We start from the raw sequence: 23,528 nt of genomic DNA on the forward strand, positions 1-23,528 counted from the left end.
AGCATGCCTTAAATATACTTAATATCAGTGCAGTATTAAACTGAGAACAGTTTACCTGATATCCCATCTGGGTTCTCCCTCACACAAACGCACATACAACCATTGGTACCGTACAATTGTTCACTCAGACCAATCACAGAGTTCATACTATCACAACAAACAGAGAGAGCCAAGAGGTAACATGAGCTAACCTGAAAATACAAGAGATTGCCTCCTGAACAGGGTGAAAGGCTTGGATAGCGAAATGTGTTTTAATGTGTAACCTTCTCCCTGCTAGTAAAGAACATTCTTATGTACTGGAAATGTATTGCTACACAGTGTTACTCCTTTGAGTGTGTGTGTGTGTGTGTGTGTGTGTGTGTGTTTAGAGATATATCATCAAGTACATCACTTATAAATGATTAAGCTCAATTTGAGTATATAGCTATATTTGTGTGGTTTTTCATATGAATTACATGTGAGACGTGAATCATTTACAGATGACAGTGTCAGTGCAGTTTCAAGAATGAGAATACAGTAAGCAGTCCTTTCTGCTTACTTGAGATAAGAGTAGATATTAAAATAGTGATGTCCAGGCTTTGTCTTCTGACAGCTTTCACAGGAAAGAACAGCAGCACAGAGCAGTGCATTCAACTGCTCAGGTGGTGAACAGTGAGAACAACGAAAGCTATCACTTATATCACATAAAAACGACTGCCAATATGCATCTATAATATATGTTAGATGGCGCTCTGTAACATCTGTTTGCATTGATTCACTTTGGATCCATCAGCAAAAATGAAAAATAACTGCTCTAAATTTCAAATTTTTGGAAAATGACCATTCCCTTTTCTTTTCTTTTTAAATGGAGAATATTTATATAGGAATAAAACTACTGTATTCCTCAATTGTTATTTCCCACATGTTGAACATATTAGCTCGCTGGTCATTTCCTTTCGCCGTCAGATGTGTTTACAGGTCAGAGGTCTGGGAAGCGACTCGGATCTTCTTTGTATTCAGCGGGGATGAAGAAAGTAGACTCTTCGAATTCATCGTAGCGGAATTCCTGAAAGGTGACAGTTGCTGTGATCGTGGGGAAGACGGGGATGTCTGCAAGGGAGAAAACACAAGAAGAAAACAGGTTACCCTGTGTTCGTTCTCGTCGCGCTCGCCCACTCACAGGAACACAGCGGTAGATCGACGCACATACCGAGTTTGACGGGAAACCCAGGTGGAAGTTTCATCTGAACGAACTCCCGGAGTTTGTTGAAGTGCTTGAACGGGGCTATGACTTCCAACACGTTTAACAACCTGGAGGCAGAGAAAAGTGAGTCAGCAGCTTTCTTTCACCGTCTTTCGCGGTCTTTTCTTTGCCAACATTCCTCGAAATGGGAGCAACAAAAAGGGGCCAAGTCAAACTGCAATTTGAGATCTTGAGTGAATAAAGAATCTTGGCACAGGCTTTAGTCCCCTTTCTCCAATTGAAAAAGACTATAAAAACTTAAAAAAAAAAATTAAGTAGTTAAACTAACTTAGAGACTAGAGCCACGCTAGCAGCGGTGATAATTTGAGCTAATTGCTAACATTAGCATGCTCACAATTAGATTGCTAACATGCTGATGTTCTTCAGGTACGGCCTATACCGTCTTAGTTTTGTGCATCGGCCTGTTAATGATCGTGCCAGCCCTTAGATTTATCTTGTGACCCGTTGGTTCTCCTAGTCCTCAGGGTCCAGACTAACTGGTCTTCTATCACGCTGAGTAGTGAAGTACACTCACTCTACATCCCAGATGTAAAAGATTCTATAAATAAATGGTTAGAACTCAGGGCTGCAACTAAAGACTATTTTCCTTCTCGATTAATCTGTCAGTTATTTTCCTGATTAGTTGATTGGTCTATACAATGTCAGAAAAAGGGGAAAATGTTTACCAAAGCCCAAGATGACATTTTCAAATGTTGCAAAACTCAAAGATATTTAGTTGACTGTCACAGAGAGAACAAAAAAAAACTTCAAATATTCACATTTAAGAAGCTGGAATCAGAGACACTTTTTTGATACTGATCCTTTTCTTAAAAATGACTCAAACCGATGAATCATTTAACAAAATAGTTGGCAATTAATTTCATAGTGGAAAACAAATCGATTAACCTCTGAGGCGCTATTAGAATAAAAACTGGTAGGTGTATTCTGGGTGAAAAGTATTCTTTCAAAACCTGACATAATGTGACAAAATAATGTATCTACAATTTTAGCATTGGTTTCTGTTTTTGTGATTAATGAGATTCAATTTAACAGTGTAAGAGAAGCAAGTGCAACACATTTTTAACATTACAAAGCACAAAATGGGAAGAGGGGGGGATCATTAAAAAATTACCAGTTAAAAAGGGTGGGGTTTTATTGCCAGCTCCCTTAAGCTTCATTCAGTAGGGGATACAAAGCAATTTACTACATGATGTCCCAGTAATATTTTACAGCACCGCCTGTAACCCATTACAGGCAAACATAAAACCACATCCTGTTTGAACCAGTCCTCCTCATCGACTCAGTGTAATGTAATCCTTTGAAATTCCTATTTTCTCAGATCTTATTTGTTTTCTGCGAACCTCTTGGTTACATTATCATGAACCAACTTTAAGTTTATTTAAAGCTATAGTGCGTAGTTTCTGTCTCCCCCCATGAGGAATTCTGTGTAATGTCAACAAATCTGTCGGTGTATCCGCATGATACAAGCCTTCTGTGACCGTGCACCCAGATAGAGTTGTGTGGAGCTGAAAGTCTTAATTAGCTGGGTAGCAACTCCTTTGGCAATGGCTTGATTGTGACGGACGTGCATTTATATCAAAAAGTTACGCACTAAAGCTTAAATGTTTTCTGCATGTAACTTTCTTCTCAATGCAATAGATGATCAATGAAGCTTAAAGTAGTTACACTTTGTCCATTCATGTTTAAAGAACTAATATAAAATGTGGGTAAATAGATAACCAGCAGCAGGCAAAGATACATTTTAAAAGTAAAAAAGTGTCAAGTACTGGAAGTACTTCCACTCTCTCAATGCTTCTGGCTTTTGAACGGGTTGCAGTTCCACCAGTGTCCACCAGGCGAGTGCAGAATGAATGGGACTCTATGGAGCTATACCTCTCAAAATCCACTTTTCTCAGGATATCATTTTTTTGTCTAGTAATTTGAATGTTGCATTTGAAAGGGGAGGCTAAGACAATACACTCTACTGGGAGTTTTTTTTTTTTTTTTAAATCATACACCTTCTACGGCCGGAGATACTGCTTTACGGCAAGCTCTGAGTAAATTCCTTTTTTTCTCTCTCGAAGCATCAACAACACAGCGGACAGGTTAGGCTCTCCCTGTCAATACACACTGTAGAAAGAGGTTTGTTTCGCCAACATTTTAAAGACTATGCCGAAATATTCGCTCAGATGTTCTGGTACCGCTTCAGATGGCGTCATCAAGCAGGATCTCCAGTCGTTATCAGTCCTTCACTGACCACTCAGCATTCATTAGCACAATGCTAGAGTTTTATGGGCAACAACAACAACTCAACCTTAAGAAATCGGAAGGACATATTCGTTCATCCAACTTTTAACCTATAATCCATGTTGAACTTGCAAAATCTACAATCAAATCTGAGATTTCTCAACGGCAATCCAGCCATAGAGACACATTAGCCGACTAGCTCCATAGAGTCCCATTCATTTTGCACTCGCATGCGATCCCCCCCAGTGGAACTCTGGTGGAACTGTCCCCAAATTCGGTACAATGGGGCTAAATGGGGAGTGAACAGGTTTTCCATAGAGGGGCTTTGGTGTCACTATTAGTGTTGCTATAAAATAGTTTGTCCACTAGAGAGTGCTGACTATTTTCTTTTACCTATCCAGAACGGTCTTCAATAGCAGCTCGATTGGTTTGGGTTAGGCCTTGACTTTGAGTGGTTACGGTGAGGATAGGGGATAGAATCTGTACATGTAAACATGGATGCCTGGGCAATAGTAGTGTGAATGGATTTGGTATTGGTCTTGGCGTGGCCATAGTAGAAAAAAAAAGATTGAGTCCTGCACAGTACATATCTTGGTCACAATTAAATGGATTCTTATTAAAAATGTTAGGCACATTACTTCTACTGGCTTTTTAAACTACAAAATATTGTTTATCAGTCTTAAAACTCTGTAAAAGTCAGGCTCTAATATCAACAAACACAGCCCACACGGTGGTTTCAATGAGTTAAAAAATAATCCAACATACTGACATTTTGTTGTCACATGGTAGAGCAGTTGATTCTGAATTCATCTCATCGGTAGGTCCTGGGTATTCACCCGGGTTCCAACTGTGCAGAGAGCTTTGCAAAAAGATCTGAGGAGGAAGGGATGTACTTACGACTCGATGCCTAGAGGGAAATCCTGGCTCATGGCTACAGTAGCTTTGAAGTTCTTCTTGCTTTCCTTACACACAAGCTCTCTCCCAAGATGAGGTGGCCTGAAGGTGAGAGGAGACGCAGACAAAAGACACAAGAGAGTGCTTTTTATTCTTGGTGGTGGACTTGGATGTAACGCTCACCATCTATACGGAATTTCTTGTAACTGCCCAGATTACATTTCTTATTGTGCCGAAGACTGATGAAATCATAGAAAATACGAACTACTTACTTTCCTTGCTCTGCAGTGATGTACTCTTCCCAGGAAATGGTGTTGGGTGCAGGAGCTGTGAGGGACTGCCGTCTCACAGGCTGAGGACAAGAAAGTAATCATCAGGGTACCATTACTATTTACAATTCAATGAAGCCTGAACAGGGATTTGTTTCTCTCTTACCTCAAAATTTTGTTCACTGATGCTGCCTCCTTTACTCAAGCTCTCCATGATGGCTTTGTTCCTCAAGATGTCCTCCTCGCTTAGGTGTTCTCGCCGTTTACGTGACTCGAGCACCAGACCGTTTACTGAGTAGAAGTCAGCCAGGAAGTTTCCAACCCTCTCCTGCACAGAAAACAAGCATATTTTGTTTGGGGTTTCATCGTGAGTTATCCTTTGAATCACGCAACACTACTGCTGATTCCTTAAAATGTGCCAAGGTACAGCCTGAGCGTAGGACTGTACTAACTTTTCAGGACACAGAAGCTTTAAATTAAATAAAACATAGCAATTAGGTACACACAGGTCTTTTCAGATTCATAGTGCAACCTTTGGCTGACAGTCTCCCCGAGTTGGTCAAAAAAGTGCCTAGGAACGCGTCACGTGGATCTGGGGTCCCTGGAATTTTAAAGCCGGACCGTCATGGCAACTCCATCTCATATTTTACAAAAATATTGTTTCTGAAAACATTTTAAGCGGGACATGGGCCATGCAGCTGCTGAACCTGTCTATTTCAGCTCAGTTTAAAAGATTTGTCAGATTTTGAGAGGCGTTTGTCACGCTCATTCCGCTTGTCATTTCCGGGTTACCACTCCTCCAATCGGATTGGTCATTGAGTTTGACTGCCCGCCTTCAGATTCAACATGTTAAATCGGTCCAAATGAAGGACGACGGCTCCTCCAACTGACGACGGCAACCGAACAGACTAGAGTCGTTATCGGGTTGGTGTGTCATTATCTTTAGACTACTCTCATTGTCACATGGATCATGATTTGGGTTAAAAAGTAGACAATGATCCATTTGAAAATCTAAAACAACCAGACCTCTTTCCTATATTGATTTATAGATTAGCAGAGGTAACTATTAACTATTAAATGCCTGTAAACTTAGGCTTGCTGACTGAAAACACACCTTTACCCTGCTTACATGTAATGTTTTGATATTTAACCCCTATTTAATGTGCCTTCCTTTTTATAGATTTCAACTATGCCTCATTTGATATTTTCTCAAATTACTACTACAAGCTACTGTAAATCTTCTTTACCCCACATTTGTCTTTTTGTGGTTTAATGTGTCTAGTAATGTTTTAGTAAGGGTTTGTCCCATAAAGCTTACCGTTTTATCCTCTCTGAACAACCAGCCAATCTGACTGCGAGAGAAACTGATCGACTTGGTGGACAGAGTTGCAGAGTAGACGTCACTGCTCATCAGAATATCCACCTCTTCTTCAGTCTCCATCTCGGACTCCTTGAAGGCAAGACAATGACAGTGAGGCATTAACTAGATAACCAGCAGCAGGCGAAGATACAGTTTGAAAGTAAAAAAAAGTGTCAAAGATGTGTTTGAGGTCAGTGAGAAACAGTGTCGCTATTATACATTTGGTCCACCAGAGAGCACTAACTATATTCCAGCTTTCGTCCTGCACAGTACATATCTTGGTCACAATTGAATGGGGGCAAGACAATGATAGTGAGGCGCTGCTGTTCATATTAAACAGATGATGACACCATGTGAAACAAGAGGTCTGGTCGTCCCAATTACTCACCTCGTGGTGTATCCTTTGATACACTTTTGCTTCATTGTCTAGAACCACAAAGGACTGGGAGGGTGCGGCCTCGCCGTTGAAAATGAAGCTAAGATCTCCGCGCTGACACTTCATATCAGTGAAGTCTATGAGGGTGGTGTCAAGTCTAAATCAAGACAGAGAGAGAGTGTGTGTGTGTGAAGATGGTTTCGTCCTGCTTATTAGATCTAAAAGAAGTCCTCGACCTGGATATCGACCATTTGCTGCATTAAACGCACCGTGAATTAGATTCTCTCATTCAGGACAGTTTTACCTGATGTTAAGTCCTTGCTTGTAGATTTTACAAGCATCAGATGGCAGCATCCGGGACAGCAAAGGCACTAAAATACAGAATAACAAGTATTTTATACTCTTTATATTATAGGTTATGCATTGACAATAAAAGAAAAACACTCACTTATATTCAATACAAGCCTTAAAGCAACAGTCGACCTATCTAGCAATGTTGAAGAACTTAGCAAAGGAATAGGGTAAACAATTTCTTTTGTGTGTGAATTCTGAAACTCACCCCAGCTCTGAAAGTCCCAATGCAGCTCCAGATAAAAGTCACCAAGCTACAGAAAAGACACAACCACATCCAAATGAAGGATTCAGCTGATGTATTATGACCTAATGGGTCAGCAATTAATATGCATACTACAGTACAGGAAAAACAAATTCATGCAAATCAAAGCCTGCAGAGATGTTGAAAATATAATGGAGGGAATGTTCAGGGATGCAAAATGAAAGCAGTTGCAAACTGGAGTTTGGTGTGGGAGTGACATCCGTGGAAGTGAAGGCAGCATGATCCTCACCTCCCTGAGAGCTTTCAGTAATTTTGGCCTTTTATCCTCCACGCTCTCCCTGGATTGCTGCTTCAACTTGCGCAGTATTGCTGTGACTGAGGAAACAAGGATGAGAAAGGATAGAACTCAAGTTACACAAATGTGTGACGATGCCTTGTACATCCACTGTCTTCACATTACCTTTTGAATGTAGCTAAACAAGGTACTACAGTCCGATTGACCAATTGCTCTTATCACAGATATGTTGGTATCACATTACAAATCTCTAGTAAAGTGCTTAGTGAGATTTTAATATGGCTACTGTTACACATAAACACTTGAGTAAGCATCACTACTCTGCTACAACATTTTTCAGTAGCATTGATTAGATGGGCTGATAACACTCACTGTTTTTACAAAGTGACCAGCAACCAATCAATACCAGATGGACCACAATACATTAACGTATCTCAGATGTATCCTGGTTATCTTGACCGAGGCGGGAGACTGTAAATGGATGTGACTGAGGAGTGAAGTGCTGATGAAGCACTCGCTGAACACGGACAACCAGTGGACAAGCTGCTGACGCAACGTGCACACGTGTAAAAGCAAAAGGTAACGACTGCTGACAGGAGTGCGGTATTTCGTGACAATTTGCATCAAACACGCATTATTCTCTGTTTGCCCTTCTCAATAAGGGATAGCCAGCTGAGTGCTTAATGTTATTTAACCAAAGATCTAAAGACCCCATGCTATGCCTCTCTCTGCATGTCCTTGCTAACGTGTGTGAATGTACTCAGCTCCCGCTCTGCCTCCCCTTCCCCCTTGTGAGTGGTGCAACCTTCTCAAGGCGAAACTCCTGGTCCCAGTCCCAAGCCAGCCGGGCAGGGAGAGTCGCGGCGCATACTAACAGCGTTGAGGGTCATTTCTCAAACTGCTGGGCCTCACAGCCTCCATCACAGGCTGTATAAGAGGAAGCTGATAATTCACAGTTAGGTTATCTACACAGGCAAGCAGCTTAGCTTTGTTACAAAAACAGAGATTAAGGATTTAGTATGCGGCCCTTTTACAAGACACGTAGCCTGCCTGTTATCTTTTTTTATTATCTTTAGTTAAGTATACAAAATTAACACCAGAACTTTAAAAAAAAAACGGAAAGAGCAGTCAGTTCATCCCATAGGCATTAGCTGGTGCCTTTCACATGTCCTTTGATTCTTTTTCACAGAATGTCAGATCTAAAAGCAGCAGCATCATCATCATCATTAAGCAGCAGTGTGACCAGGCTGTAAGCTCAGGGCTTTCTAACACTAAGCTATCATTCAGGCTGTGTTCCAGCCCATCTGGATGAGGAGTGCTCAGAGAAAATCCCCCCACCTTTATTTTATTTTTTTTAGCTGGACTGACAGGATAGCGGTCTTTATATCTGTCAATAATGCACACGTTATTTACCACAATATGGAGGTACTGTTAAAGGTTTAGGAGTTAAAGATTTAGACTAAAAATGTGTTTTTTATGCAAACTTGAGATGTTGCAACTTCAGTTAATTTCAACTGTGTGGAAATTAACAGATTTTATCCCCCATTTATCTGCAGAAACCGTGTACTACAGACTTATCTGAGAAGACTCTAAACTGTACAAACTGCCAGGACACGTTTCAGCTCAGCACTGGCTCTAGAGATTGAATTTACATTGACATTTTGTGTCGTAACTTATTAATAACTATGAGAAAGAATAATATCCTAATTTTCAAACAAACCAAGTATGATACTTCATGACAACACCATAACCACCAAGCTGACATTTACCAATACTGCAACAATATTAGCATTCACACAGAACTCCGTTCCAGATGTCAGAATGTGTGACTCTCCGACTATCCCTTCATAACTCTATCAAACCGTCAGACAGGCAGCATGGAACAGTAATATGATTGTAGGTAGGGCTGGGCAATATACTGATGTTGTATCGATATTGCGATATCAGACTAGATATCATCTTAGATTTTAGATATATTGTTATATAATATGGTAAGTTGTTGTCCTTTTTTAGGGGCTTTGTTTTACAGGCTGCATTACAGTAAAGTGATGTCATTTTCTGAACTTACCAGACTGTTCTAGCTGTTCTACAATTTACCTTTACCCACGAAGTCGTTAAATCATTTCTGGAGAATATTTATCAAAAATCTCATTGTGTACATAACATTTTGTTAAAGCACCAAAGGTCAACCATACAATATACATACAACCATGCAAGAACATCGTGATATTGGATTTTCTCTGTATCGCTCAGCCCCAATTGTAGGTATGACACTAAGATTAGCACAAACCCATCCACCAATGAAAACCTCGGGACAGCAGACAGCTATTCAGAGCAGTGTTGACATAACCTACTCATCTGCCTGTCGCCGTAGCTGATGGCTTCTGCTAGAGGGCTCCATCCCTGTGCGTTCTTTATTTTTACAGGAGCGTTATGGGCGAGAAGAAGGAGGGCACATTCTGAAAGTAAAACAAAATGATCAGAGACAACTGGGAACATATCTACAGTATTGTCAATTCTATGTACTGTCACTTGTTCTTCCCTACATTGTTTTGAGCAGCTATAATGAATATAAAAAGGTAAATGTTAAGATGTTATTAGTAACTTTCCAACTGAGTCTAGATAAAAGATGTGTGTTTAAACAGACTACTGATATTTATGTAATGACAAACTTAGTAATCATTATGCACATTTTTCAGTATATGTAAATCATTTAGGTCTGCATCAACAGTAGTACCAGCAACTACTACTTCTGTACCATAAAGTAGGTTCTTTTCTCTGTTCCACTTCTATTTCCCCCCCCCCTTTTTCCTGCTTAGAAATTTGCTTTGTGGAGTTTTTCAGTATTAGTAGTTAAGAAAAGAAGTTGTCGTAAATAGTAAGGAATGGAATGCTCTAATTTGGGATTTTGGGCTATATAAACTAAAGGTAATCTGCACTACACAAAAAGTATCCATTTCCTTATAATTGGCTGCTCCAAAAAAGGAACTGGAACGGTGTTTTCAAAAAAAGAGAATTTAATGAGGTTGCCAAATGCTCTTTCAATAAAGCCACATTATGATGAAAGGACATGGAGTACAGCAGATTTAGTATAATTTTCTGGGATCAACCTGAGGCTGGTAGATTATCATCCGAGAAGCTTTTTTTGTTCAATTTGGGTAATCCTGTGAATGACTACGAGCTGATGAAACATTTTTTGTAAGCACTTTTACCTTTGTGGCCCATCATCACAGCCAGATGAAGAGGTGTGTTCCCTGAAAAAGAAGCACTTCAGATGATTATCCGAGTTCATGTAAATAATATCAATAATTCCACATGATCAGAGGTGCCTGTTATATCATGTATTTTTTAGCAAATAACTAAATAAAAGATAAATCAGGTAATTACAGAACACTTACCATGCACATCTTTCTGAGTGATGCTATGGGTCCTGATGAGAGAGGAGAGCCGACGCACATCTCCCTTGAACACGCACTCATGAACGGGAAACTCCAAATCCTCACTTGTCAGGATTATTGGGTTCTTGTTGTTATCATTAACAATACTGCCAAATGATGATGAGTTGCCGTTAATGTTGTTTGCGTTGAGCTGCTGTTGCTGTTGCAGTTCCGTGGTTTTGATTGACTTCTGAAAAGCCTTGTTCGATTTGTAATGGTTACTGGTGCTGTTAGGGATAGTCTCATTTGAGGTCTCATCGTTCGTGTCCATTATCTCCTCATTTTTGTTTGGTTTGTTGTGGTCCTTTCGCATGGTGCGTATCTTCTCACCTGTCATGATGACTACCGTACGTTAATGTTACCGTAATACACCCTGGTGAAGCTGTGGCATATATCTAGTCAAATCGGATTTCAAATGAGTTTATTAGCAATTTAAGCTAATAGCGATTGTTTTCTAGTAGCTAGTTCTGTTAATCAAATAACGTTACACCTGCTGCTCCACAGCCTGCATTAGCGTTAGCTACCGTTACCAGTAGCTGGCCCACAATAAAAAAAATGAATACGGTGGATGCGGCGATCAAAACAGAAAATAATGCTAAACATAACAGAAAACACACGCACTAAATTAGCATACAGCTATGAATTAAAACGAATAACAAACTACTACATCGTTGTCTCTACCGCTCCTCTGATATACGTTTTAAAATGGAATAGATTCAGTTTGCTTTGCGGCAAAATCCAGGCGGACTAGATGGAAGGGTAGACGGTAGCTAGCCAACAGAGCAACGCCTCTGTTAGCTTGGCTGCGTGTGGTAAATCTCGCGAGATTATTCTACGACGCACAATGTGTGCGCGAGTTCATGTCATCTTCATGAGACGTATCTTGACTTCATCGCAGACCAGTAGCTAGCTGGCTAACAAGCTACGTTGTTTACAAGAATGGCCTCCTTAAAGAAGGGGAAGAAAGTGGTAAATCAGGAGGAACTACGACGCTTAATGAGGGAAAAACAAAGGCAAACCACAGACAAGAAGCGCATCGAGTCTCCTTTTGCTAAATACAACAGTCTCGGGCACCTCAGCTGTGTCCTGTGCAATGTGCAGGTAAAGTCTGAACTACTTTGGCCGGCGCATGTTCTTGGAAAACAGCACAAAGAAAAAGTTGCTGAGCTTAAGGGCGGAAAGAGTCAACCAGTGACACCACAGCTTCAACCAGTAAAGAGGAAAGGACCGGAGAACGAGGACGTTAACTGGAAAAAGGCGAAACCCTCGTTGGATGCAGGCCAGCCTGCGTCGTCAGGGCTGCCAGGAGATTTCTTTGAGAAACCCAGCGAAAAGGGAGCCTCCTCTACTCCAAGATCTGCAGGTCTGAGTCTGTTGGCTGAAGGTTATGACGAGGACGATGAAGAAGACGCTACAGGGGCAGGAACCACGAACCCCCCTCCGCAAGAGGCTGAATCGGCAGGACTACCCGCTGATTTCTTTGACAGCTCCATCCCATCAACTCCTGCCATCTCCCATTCAGGATCCATCCTCAAAGCAGACGTGCAAGAGAAAATCACAGAAAAGAAAGAGAACACAGCCGAGGCACTCCCCGAGGGCTTTTTCGACGACCCTGTGAGAGATGCTAAAGTGCGCAACGTCGACGCACCCAAAGATCACATGGACAAGGAGTGGGACGAGTTTCAAAAGGAGATACGACAGGTAAACACAAAATCAGAGGCCATCGTGGCGGAGGACGACGAGGAGGGCCGCTTTGAACGACAGATTGAGGAAATCGATGAACAGATTGAGTGTTACAAGAGGGTTGAAGTACTGAGAGACAAGCGAGATGTGGCAAAGGGCAAGCCTCTGTCCACTATGGAGGAACGCATGGAGGTAGACGCCAGCGATGAGGAAGAAGAGAATGAAGAGGAGCTGCTGGGGCTTTTGTCCCGGGACTGGAGGGCTAAAGGGGCACTGGCCTAAGTCTCTCTAGATTCTCATACAACTAGGAGAGAAAAAAAAAAAAATCTTTTTGTACAACTCTGTCAGCAATCCAATACTTGTAAATATGTTTGTTAAAAGCTCTTCGCCTGTTTTGGTATATAACAGCCTGGATCAAATATGATGCAGTGTTGTGGAGTGTGCTTGTAAAACATTGTGTAGACAGCGTTTCTCAGTTCATGACTTAAAGCAACCCGATGGACAACAAATCAAACTTTTCAACTTTGTGTTTATTCATTGGTGCTCACACAAAAACATTCATAAAATCGTTCCATGTACAGCAGCAGGGACCCACAATCTGTCATGATGGCCAAAGCTGTTACATTGTCCTCCAAAAACAACTAGTCGACTAGGTTAAGTTCATAAATAATTTGTTCATGTTACATTATAAGCAACATGCAAAGCACAACAGAATTATTTAAGAAATGTCCAATGTTGAGTAAGACCATAAAAGCAAATTTAACCAGACCCCCTTCACAAGATAATTTGTGAGAATACATTTAAACCATTTTTACAGAGTACAACAACGTTTGAGTATGACAAATTTGCTATGTAAATACACCATTATTAGTCCCATTAAAAATGGAATAAAATGAATCAAGTATAGAGTGGCTGTCAGTGCTTCTTATACTACCTGTTACACATTGTGAGCTAGGTGTGCCTTCGGTCTACTGCAGTTTTAAACAAGCAATATCTGTCATTTTGTTATTGCTACATGTGCCTCATGAGTTACTTCAAAACTATTTCTTAATGATTTAAAGTGTACATAGCCCTTCAAAACTTCTAGAACTAAAAGCTGCAAAAACTTACAGATTGACTAAACACATCAACAAAAATGTAGCAACTAAGTGAAAATAAGAAGAAAAAAACAAAGGAATCTGAAACTTCTCACTTGTATGCTCAATTGTGTGTTTCAGTTAAAAGTTAGGAATCTGTCTCAAAACAGAAGACTCACAAAAACAGTTTCTAGTATTACTTTGTAAACATTCCTAAAATTCTATCTTAGGTTCTATAAATATGGTTCAGGGGAGTTCCATCAGGTGTTTTTGTTGTTGACTGGGGAAGTAGACTGACAAAGCCTACAAAAAAGGTAAATAAGCCAGACGGACTAACAAAAAAATAAAAACGGCAAGTCTGAATTAAGGATGGAAAACGGGATTCAAAATAACACTTTTTCCACTGTTTATTTCATTTAAACCATAGGAGTTGCTAAAATAAGTGCTGAATATTCTGCATATAGTACTGATATAAGTTTAAAATGTAAGCGTATGTTTTGTGGACGAGGAAGTGTTGGAATAGACCGGGGAGAGCGAGTAAGTACGGGGCATGCCAGCGCCACTGTTCCACAATCGGTATGATAAATATTCAGTTCACAAAAGTGCAGCAATTACAGAAAAGGGTCCGGAACTTCGAACCCCCAGACCCTGCTGGGTATTCAACACTGCTGTCAGTGATAATGTGCTCACAAACCTACAGCAGCTCTCAGCTCCATCAGGGAGTACCTCTGGTCTCCATCATTGTCAAAACACTCCATGGTACGAACACTGGGAATTGATGTTCCAAATTCTTTCCTCAGGCCCCGGTAGGTAAACCCGAGTAAATTATGTCCAATTCCTGCTTGATGAAAGATGTCTTCCAAATCTGTGAAAAGAACAGTTTTAATCAGAAACATGCAAACAACGGTTTGTCTGTGAGGCAGGGTTTACCCTTCCAATCACAAGGCTTAGCAGCAGCACCCAAGCTGTTAGGCTGATGCAATACTTTCTTAAAAAGGAGGACCCCTAAACCTCCCGCGACATATGTGCACCTCAAGGCCGTTTTATGGTTGTTCTTAAACTCCACGCCGTAGCTACGCCGTCACTCCTATGGCGTTGTGACCCTATCGGAGTCCGGTGTCAGGATCGAACGTGTTGCTTTACACAGCTGTGCATTTCACCGCCAGAACGCTAGTGGGTGTGTGGTTTTTCCAGAGGGTCCAAAGCAAAACTCTTTGTGCGTTGGGTGTTTCTCGAGCCGGCACTCAAGTGTGTGGGGAGTGGGTGAGAGAGCGAGTGAGAAAGTGACAGCAATTGTCTTCGGAGTGAGTAGTGACTCTAGAGTCTTAGTGAGAGAAACGTGTCTTTCCTGTTCTTTCTGACCAAGGTGGGAAATCTGTAGTAGGGAAAGTTAACCCTCTCCTGGATTTCATGTTTGTGGAGAAGGAGAACAAGGAAATGAGTTGGGGGAAATGCTACGCTACCAAGCCACGGCAGAGCGCCATGCGTGGCTGCGACGTGTAGTTACATTTTTCAAGAGATGTGCATCGTGCCACGGTGTAGGGTCTGGCGTAGAGGCAGAGGGGCCTGCGGGAGTACGCCGTCGATTCTACGCAGAACCACAAAACGGCCTTAAGTCTTCCACATACCAAGGGAAAACAGTAATGAGGTCAATGCCCTCTTGAAATGGCCCTTTGTAAAACTGAGTACATTCATATATATTATATTGTAGCCTTTTAACATTTTGTGAAATATACCTATTTGCTATTTTGCAGAGAGATTGATACCACTCTCAAGTCTGTGTTAAATATGCATAGGACTGGAAATGGGGGAAGTGACTAGCCTGGCTCTGTCCAAAGATACAAAAAAGAAATCCTCCAATCAGCAGCTCTAAAGCTCACCACGTACGTACAGATCGCAAGTTAATGTTTTACAGTGATTTGTGTGCCGGGTATTTTTTGACCTGGAGAAATACATTTTTGAAGTCTTGTCATCACCATGAGGTTGCCAGGCAACCAGGGGACATTTGATGAACTATAGCCTAATATTTCCTGGGAGACATGAGAGTTGTTTAGATGTCGGCAAGAAAGCTAAGAAGTGTATTTCACAAAATGTCAAACCATTCCTTTAATGACAGCTGAACTATACATGTGGAGAGATGATGTGCACCTTTTAGAGAACTGACACCAGGAAGGAACACCCTCTTTGGGCAAGTCGTCTCAGCATTTCTCTTAGAGCGGTTGGGATTTAAGAAGCGTGGGCGTCTGCTTGTCTGAGGCTCTGTCAGTGGTGTGGATACCTCTGGGGGGGAAAAAAAGACACAAAAATATTAAAATGCCACATGTGGAAAAGAAAACCGATGTAATGAACTGCTTTATCCTACACTGTACCGTGCACATCCCCAGGCGTTGCTTGGGTTGGAGTGGCTTGGTTCACCGTCGCAGTCACTGGACTTCCACTGGCGATTGCTGCTGCGTTACTGTCCTTCGACTGTAAACCAGTTGGAAGATGAATTGTAAAATGCATATAGTTGTCTATTACTGTCTAGGCCAGAGATTTCCAACCAGAGGTGCTGCTGCTTCAAAAATGCAGAAATAAAATGTGAAGCTTCATATTACTCACGCTTTGCTGTGACCCGTTCTCTAATGACAACACTCTCTGCTGAAGATCTGTGACCGTAGAGAGGAGGATGTGGATCTGCTCATCAGTCTGTGTAACATGCAGCTCCTCTGTCTTGTTAGCCTCACTCACTGCTTTTCTCAGGTCGGTTATGTCCTATGATTTAAAAAAGAAAAGAAAAAAAATCCATGTACAGAACAGCAACTTGCAGTTTACTGTTGGATGAGATTCCTGCCACTTTCTACGACTCGTCAGAATCTAGGCAATCTAAAGTTTCAAGAATATGGAGATCTCAGCCGGCTAGCAGTTCATCACTGACCACATACACGTATTAAGGTCACTTTATAAAAGAAATGTGTAAAAGTGACTATTGATCACAGTGATTATTTGCTGATCCTCTTTGCCTATCCTATTATGCTTCGAACTAATTAAGTGGAGAAAACACACTGCAGTTGTCTCAGATATTTGACCTAGTTTCATTTAGCGAACGGAAGCATCTAAGCTCCCAAAATAGATTGGCACTGGTTTCATGTATTATGAATGGAAATCCAAAGCATGGATCCAAGAAAGGACAGGGGCTTTTTAACCCGTCGGCGCTGTCAATGTAAGCCCGACAAGAACTGCCAAAACATGAATGCGTGCGTGGGTGGGTAAACAAATAAACAAATTACTCTGGCAGTGGCAAAGTTCACCACAGAGTCTGCTTTGGATTCCTGCCGTAGTTAAGCAGATCAACCAATATTTCATCAACAGACTCATCTTGGCATATGTAAGTATATTTGCCTCAATTCTAAGTGAGACAAATGTGCAAAAGCAAATCCACAGCTAGGAACTGAGAAATAGAACATTAAATACTGGCATGCCAAGTTGTTCAACTAATTTAAAGATTTCTTTTGGCCTTTTTGGCCTTTACTCTTGAAAGGACAGATGAAGACATGAAAGGGGAGAGAGAGGGGGAATGACATGCAGCAAAGGGCCGCAGGTTGGAGTTTACTTGTTTTATAAAACACTACTGCCATTCGTTTATGCATAAATACTTAATGAAAAAAGCAGCAATATTTGCATTAAACCTAGACATGTAAATAAACAAGACAAGCCGGCAAACTAAATAAGTGAAATTCAACTTTGACTCATGAAAAATCCATGGGTTTTCTTATGTGAAATACTAGAGCTTGCAGCCATCTACAAGCTCGTCATCTGCCCAAAACACTGTATGATGTTTCAGTAGTTTAATATAGTTTGAAATTCTTCTGAAAGGTATTCTCTTTGACTATTCTGCCTCTCATTGCAAACAAGATCCATCATCCCTGAATGTGAGACACAAGTGCTGATTCATTCTGAGATTTCAAAAAAAAAATTGATGGTTGAATGTACTAAAACTTGGAAAAATGTTGAGTATGGAACAGTTACTCTGCAAGACCAGACAAAATAAGATTAAAATGAAGTCAATAAATAAAAAAGGGAAAACCAACACAATCATCTCAAAGATAGCAAGAAAGTGTGTATTTAGAGCTGTTGAAAAGATGTTTAGGTTTTGTAGCCCTGCTATCCTATTTCATCTGAGCATGTTACCATACCAACTGCCAGCTGTTTTACCATTGTCTTCTTCAACTCCTCATCTTTCTTCTGATTTTCCAGAGCAGCCTGCATAGTCTTCACGTCATGTTGTACACTTGTTAGTGTACTGCCAATTGTAGCAACACTCTGGAAAAGAAAAATACTCTGCGAGGTCAATATTTAGAATCAGTAAAACAAAAAGAATAGCAATAGATTGATTCTCAATCACTTTTCATCCATCCATTATACTTTGCCTTTACCTTTTGAAGCTCTTCAACTGTAGTGGGAAGGCTGATTAAGTCGGCAGCTGATTTTAAGTTGGTCTTTAAATGATTTACCGCAGAGTCCAGCAAACTGATCTGCAAGAGTAAAATTACACAAGCTCTTCAGTTACACCTCTAAGACAGAATAACTGATCTATTTAGCCACTCCCAAAGACAACTAAAACCATTATGTTTGCACATTTAGGTCAAGAAAATAAAACTCAAGTATGAGCAATGCCGTAAGTCTAGATATTCTCAAACACATCGTCATGAGCAGTGGTCAGTGTGTGACAGTGTGAAAGTTAAAGTGGCTTCAACACCTCTGAGCAACGAAAACAACTGACCTTTCTGTTCATTTCTGTTAGGTTAGACCAGAGCTTGCTCAACCCCTTGTCTCCGTTTTCCAGATCATCAAGCTTTCTCTCCTTGTTTTTCAAGTCCTCACTAAGTTTTGGTATTTCACTGGATGAGACCTTCTGGCTGGATTCCACTGTTACAGAAACATCACAACAACATGAAAGCAGTGTTAAAGACAAATGAATGCATATGTAACTGGGATATAACAGGCTTAAGTCACACAAGGTGACTGTGTGTGACAGTGAGTCTTACTGCTATGCAGCTTTTCTTTCAGTGAGTCTAGATCCTCTTTCAGAGCAATCTGCATCCATATGAGTCCAGCACAGGCCATAACGCAGGCGGCAAGTATGATGAACAGAAACAAGGGGTAGCACACATTGCAGCACTGGGAGTAGCTTCTTCTGAAAAGAGAAGAAACATGACATTGTTAGACATTACAACTGCACAGTCGCTTTCATTATTAATGAAAGAGATATTTTCACAAGACTGCATTCCGTGTCATGGGAATTAAAAGGGTTACTGTTAAATAATGGTGCTTTGAACATAGATTATATCCTCATATCATACTTATGATGAATGTAGTATCTGATTTGCCTAATATCAATCTTCAGGAAGAAAAAGCTTGACTATCTTCTTAGTATGCAAGATGGTCCTACTGACCTGGGCACAGAAGAAAAGTGGAAGTGGATTGATATATATTTAAAATCTTTTTTAAACATCTGCACAATGACTACAATATAGATTTGCAGAGGAGAATGGAACTTTTCCTGCCTATTTGATTCGAAAATTGTGATATTTCATTATAATTGTCCTGCACATGTTAGTGAAAAATGATAGTTTGGTTGCAATATGTTGGCAACCTAATCATCTATTAAATCAGTAATAATCTACGAGGTAAGAACAGAAATATTAACAGTTTTTTACAAAAAAACTGAATTCACATAGTTGAATAGTGCCAAATGCTCTTGAAAACAATTATTTCAGCCTCCTTATTCCACTAACGTTAGGTCACTTTAATCTACATTTTCTTTGGAAATGTAAATACAGTTTTATGCAGTAAATTAATGATTGAGTAAAACACACTCATAATACCAAATATTATACCCAAACAAAACGTTTTTAAACTGATCACTCACTTTCCAAAGTTAGCTCCGCTGCTCAGGTTGTTGAACTCGTCATCGTCCGAGCTGGAGTCGGACTCCGAGTCCGGCGGCTCGGTTCGGAGAAGTCGGTGACCGGACCCCTTCTTGGTCTTCTTTCTCTTGCTGTCCCCAAGTCCGATCAAGGCATTCAGCTCCTTCCTCTTCTTCATCTTCTTTTGAGGGGTCAGCGAACCAGCCGAGCCCGATTTAAACCCGACTAAATCCAAAGTTTTGTCCAGTTTGATGGATGTTGTCGTTTATCTAGCAGCTAAGCTAGCTACCTATTCAATTGCTAGCTTGGATTTCAACCACGCAACGTTGCTAACGGATATAAACACATTGGACTTTGCCTGTTGGTTTCCTTGTTGATTTACAACGAATACAAACAAATGTTCAACAGCTGATCTGCATTACTTTACTTTCCCAAAAGAGCTTCTCCAAAACAACTTTTTCGACTAGCTGCCGGGGGTCACATAGCTTGCTGTGTTAGCTGACTGGGCTAGCATCTGATACCTTGCTAACGGTAGCTAACAGGCTGGATATCGTTATTATGCTATCATCGTCTCAGCGAGTTTTGAAATTACGTGCCTCGACATCGCTCATTTTGGAAACACTACAAAATGGTTTTAAGAAGATAAATAAAACCTGCCAATCGTAAAATCTAAATATGCGGCGCTGTGGCAATATTTCCAGCGATCTGTCTGTATTGTTTGGGCAGGGCGTCCAAGTAACCTCACAGCTGATTGGTGGGGCAATAATGGGCAGCTAACTCTTCCTGTGCTGTTTCTGACTGGGAGCGAGACAGTGCACAACACCGCCTGCACCGGGCAACCAGTTTACATCGATGCTGCAAGAAGTCAAAATCATTATAAGTAAGTCGAATTAGAAAAAGTAGAAACGGGATGTATATTATTGAAAATATGTTAGATTTAACTAGCTAAAGACAATGATAAGGGCTTCTGGCGTGCAACCGTGCAAATGAATTAACGTTACTTAACATTTGTCTTTTGCTAGTTCCAAGCATGGTGCCAAGCCATAGTCTGTCCCAAAGACAATTTGATTTTTAAGTACCAGTATGTCCCTTCTCCTTTCAAAGTGTTTATTCATGAGGCTAATTACAAGGTCAAGTGAAATAAAAACAAAACCCACTGAAAGAAAAGTAGGTCATCTGTATCGTTTGGTTTTCTTTCCACTTGTTTTCCTATTTGCAGTATTTTTTAAATAGTTAACTTTAGAATATATACTGGTTGCTGAACAATAATGTGATATGATCTTATCATGTTAGCGTTTTTCCAATTTCTGACGATTTTTAGCAAAGAACAGAGTTCACATAATGTTATGTAAAGGATTCTTGCTTTGATTATTTCACATGGGAACCTCTCAGTGAGTGCATGCCTGGTGGCCCTAATTGATTCCAACTATGAATCAATTATCAGAATTGCTGTAATTTTTGTACATTTTTAGTATAGATTAACTAACTAATTGTAGCAACTCTAATTTTAACATGCAGCCTGTAAATAGTCCTACATACATGTACATACATACACACAGAAAGTTATACCTCAGGTCTTCGTCATCGTTGTCTCAGTGTATTTTGGTTTTTACATAATCTTTTCATGAATGCAACACATTCTATAAAACAGGGTTTATATTTTTGTTTCAATTCGCCTCTTCCAGCAGGGGTGCGGCAGAAATCCAGCTGACTTGGAGTGCTATTGGGCTGACCCAGCAAGATATATGGGCTAAATCGAAGCAGGGTCTCTGCAGAATGGCCTTTAGCTCTTTTTCATTGAAAACGGACTCCCACTGGCCTGCTTTTGGCTTTGCAAATATGTTCCTTTATGTGCCTTGCCTCCCATACAACCACACCACAATACTAATAATAAAGACCCTGAATGAAAATCTCCACACTGGTCCAATTTACAAACTCGCAAAGGAATATCTCAGTATGAGTTTGGTTATTGAGTTGCACAAGATGAGGTCTGCTGCTGATGCTTTATTATCTTCAGAAAATAATTTCTCATGGCAATGCTTGTTGGTTCAAAATAATAGCATTATGCCGCCCACCCACACAAATACGAAGCTAATCTGTCTGCAAGACAGATGCGCCTTTTCTTTTGTGTAAGTGCAAAAACTGAGATGCAGCTACTGTATTGTTTTGAATCCTGCAGCAGCATGTAGGTAACAGAGCAAAATTTGATCAGTGGTTCTCTCTACTAAGAACACCCGGTGAGGGAACAAGCATCACGCTAAGGGCCGGCACAGACCCCTGCCAGCAAGAGGGTGCAAATCAAAGCATTGGAGGTGTTTCATCTCTTTGCTGGAGTCTCAGTTTTTCATCCAGGGTTAAGACTGAAAGGATGACTTATGGCTCCTCACATATACAGCCACGAGGTGGGGAGCATCAGGCATTAGAAGTCCATGACTCTGATTACTACAAAACACTTGTTTTCACACTTTTTTCAAAACCTTTTTTTTTTTTTTATATTCCCACCAGGAGTGATTCCAGCAACTGTCGGACAGGGTGGAAGCTCCCTTGGGTGCTGAAAGAGAATGTAAATAGTGGTGGTGGCATAATAGGAAAATACTGAATAGAATTGATTTATTGACGTCTTTCGTCTGACAGGGCAGACTTTGTGAATACAGATTACCATCAGTTGGAAGCAGGGCTTCTGTTAGAATACCAATTTCTCTCACCAGGCGTTTCTACCGTTTATTTAGAACATATCGACCTTATGTTGGATGGCTCAACTAGTAGACATGAAGATTCCACCATGAAATCTATGATGGCTGACAGATGAAATGAGACCTACATGGTATTTAGAACTTTGACACACTTTGTAACTTCATCTCTGACTGCTGCAGACTGAAGCGTTGTAAGGAAACAAACACATCATTTGCAGTAAAGCATAAGCTTTTGTTTTCTATTAGCCAAGCTTTCAATGTTTACGCTTAATTGCTTTTTTGTTTTATCAAAGGCCCGCAAAACATGATTTCTCAATAATCTTACTATGAGGAATGGGGACCTACACAAATACACAAATTTGTCCCAAAGTTAGAATCATTTTGGTTTCTGTCTGTGCTGTTTTCTCTGTAGCCTGGTTCCAGACCTCTGAATAACTGCTCTCATTTCTGATTTGTTTAGGGATTCTAATAAGTCTACTATGAAGAGCCAAAGTCATGATGTCCTATCTACTTTTCATAATTTACAAGTATGACACATTGCCATCATCTATAGCAGTCGCAACAAGGAATTGAAACCTTTGTGATTTTAAGTAAGATTTTAAGGGATAAAGCGACAGCTCCCATGAAAAAACTACAAGCGTGCCCGTACACGTACCTACTCCATCAAAAATTGGTTTAGCCCAGATTGATAAAACTCATCAACGCTCTTTACTGAAGTATTTTTTTTTTGACTTTCTGGTTTTAATTTCAACTGTAGTCATCTCTTTTGTCAGGTTCAAATGTTTAGTCTATTCAATCTGATTAACGCCCCCCCCACACACACACACACACTCACAGTCCTGATGAAGCTGATGAGCTCAGTTTCCAAGATTTATTTTCCACCCAAACTTTGTGATTGTGTGTTATTTGGTCATAAATATGTAATCGTGTAAAGACATATTCAAGATTTAGAGTTTTCTGGGTGCCTTAATGATGCACTGAGAAAAGGGATGCACTGAATCAGTATATTTTCATTATATAAAGATTATTTATTTAGGATATGAGTGAATTATTTAGACCACTCAAACTTTATTCCATATGATTTCTCCAACGGCTTTGGTCTGGTGGAGTTCAATCATACTGTTTGTCTGCAGCATATCCAGAACATGATACATTTGCTGCTGGAGATGAAACTTACATGACAAATGACACCAGAGTTGGGACATGAGACTGAACCAAAAAAAAAGTTGTCAAAGCTAAGAGTGATTGCTCTGTGGCATTTGAGTGACCCCATCGCACATGTCTTTTGTCAGTCAGCTTGGCTGATGAAGGCCTCTGATAGTGTACATCGGGGAATCAGCAGGGGGCAATGTTCTCACATCAAACGATCCTAGACATGCAGCATGACGGCAACACTTGAATCAAGGACAGATAAGCTCAGAATCACTGGCCTGGCTCAATCTAATGGCTGCATTGCAAGTATCTTTCATATTCAGCACAGCGGTCATCATTGATATTTGTTGTGCTGTGAT

General features: G+C 40.5%; 3 protein-coding genes and 1 long non-coding RNA gene across 5 annotated transcripts; 2 read left to right on the forward strand and 2 right to left on the reverse strand.

Moving 5' to 3' along the window:
- Positions 1-445: 445 nt before the first annotated feature.
- Positions 446-11,441, reverse strand: LOC117954782 (ankyrin repeat domain-containing protein 13C-like). Its single transcript, XM_034888772.1, has 13 exons — positions 10,618-11,441; positions 10,432-10,473; positions 9,574-9,678; positions 7,214-7,299; positions 6,928-6,973; positions 6,673-6,739; positions 6,381-6,525; positions 5,951-6,082; positions 4,799-4,960; positions 4,636-4,715; positions 4,367-4,465; positions 1,190-1,290; positions 446-1,089 (listed from the first exon to the last, which is right to left on the reverse strand). Exons 1-13 carry the CDS (start codon positions 10,991-10,993, stop codon positions 959-961), a joined length of 1,572 nt encoding a protein of 523 aa, XP_034744663.1. The 5' UTR covers positions 10,994-11,441; the 3' UTR covers positions 446-958.
- Positions 11,442-11,490: 49 nt separating this feature from the next.
- znf830 (zinc finger protein 830) lies at positions 11,491-13,105 on the forward strand. Its single transcript, XM_034888781.1, has one exon. It carries the CDS (start codon positions 11,596-11,598, stop codon positions 12,619-12,621), a length of 1,026 nt encoding a protein of 341 aa, XP_034744672.1. The 5' UTR covers positions 11,491-11,595; the 3' UTR covers positions 12,622-13,105.
- On the reverse strand, positions 12,851-20,054 carry efcab14 (EF-hand calcium binding domain 14). The gene is made up of 9 exons (XM_034888780.1): positions 19,327-20,054; positions 18,443-18,591; positions 18,178-18,323; positions 17,831-17,929; positions 17,610-17,717; positions 16,017-16,169; positions 15,785-15,884; positions 15,564-15,695; positions 12,851-14,280 (listed from the first exon to the last, which is right to left on the reverse strand). Exons 1-9 carry the CDS (start codon positions 19,500-19,502, stop codon positions 14,102-14,104), a joined length of 1,242 nt encoding a protein of 413 aa, XP_034744671.1. The 5' UTR covers positions 19,503-20,054; the 3' UTR covers positions 12,851-14,101.
- Positions 20,055-20,135: 81 nt separating this feature from the next.
- LOC117954786 lies at positions 20,136-22,320 on the forward strand. Of its 2 annotated transcripts, XR_004658893.1 has the most exons (3): positions 20,136-20,204; positions 21,013-21,726; positions 21,830-22,320. It is a non-coding gene; the product is annotated as an uncharacterized LOC117954786 (long non-coding RNA). The 2 variants fall into 2 exon arrangements; XR_004658892.1 differs by having other exon boundaries at positions 21,013-22,320.
- Positions 22,321-23,528: the final 1,208 nt, after the last annotated feature.

This window comes from Etheostoma cragini, chromosome 12 (genome assembly GCF_013103735.1).
Source record: "Etheostoma cragini isolate CJK2018 chromosome 12, CSU_Ecrag_1.0, whole genome shotgun sequence".
NCBI lineage: Eukaryota > Metazoa > Chordata > Actinopteri > Perciformes > Percidae > Etheostoma > Etheostoma cragini.

Bases quoted from the DNA above. Each gene is read 5' to 3' on its own strand.
- LOC117954782 (XM_034888772.1), bottom strand. From the start codon at position 10,993: ATGACAGGTGAGAAGATACGCACCATGCGAAAGGACCACAACAAACCA. The intron at 7,300-9,573 runs GTAGGTTATGTC...TTGTTTCCTCAG, and splicing joins CTACGGCGACAGGCAGATGA to TCACAGCAATACTGCGCAAG. The intron at 6,974-7,213 runs GTGAGGATCATG...TCTTTTCTGTAG, and splicing joins TACTGAAAGCTCTCAGGGAG to CTTGGTGACTTTTATCTGGA.
- znf830 (XM_034888781.1), top strand. From the start codon at position 11,596: ATGGCCTCCTTAAAGAAGGGGAAGAAAGTGGTAAATCAGGAGGAACTA.
- efcab14 (XM_034888780.1), bottom strand. From the start codon at position 19,502: ATGAAGAAGAGGAAGGAGCTGAATGCCTTGATCGGACTTGGGGACAGC. The intron at 18,324-18,442 runs GTAAGACTCACT...TTTCTGTAACAG, and splicing joins GAAAGAAAAGCTGCATAGCA to TGGAATCCAGCCAGAAGGTC. The intron at 14,281-15,563 runs GTGCACATCATC...TTCTTTTCACAG, and splicing joins TGGTGTCAGTTCTCTAAAAG to ATTTGGAAGACATCTTTCAT.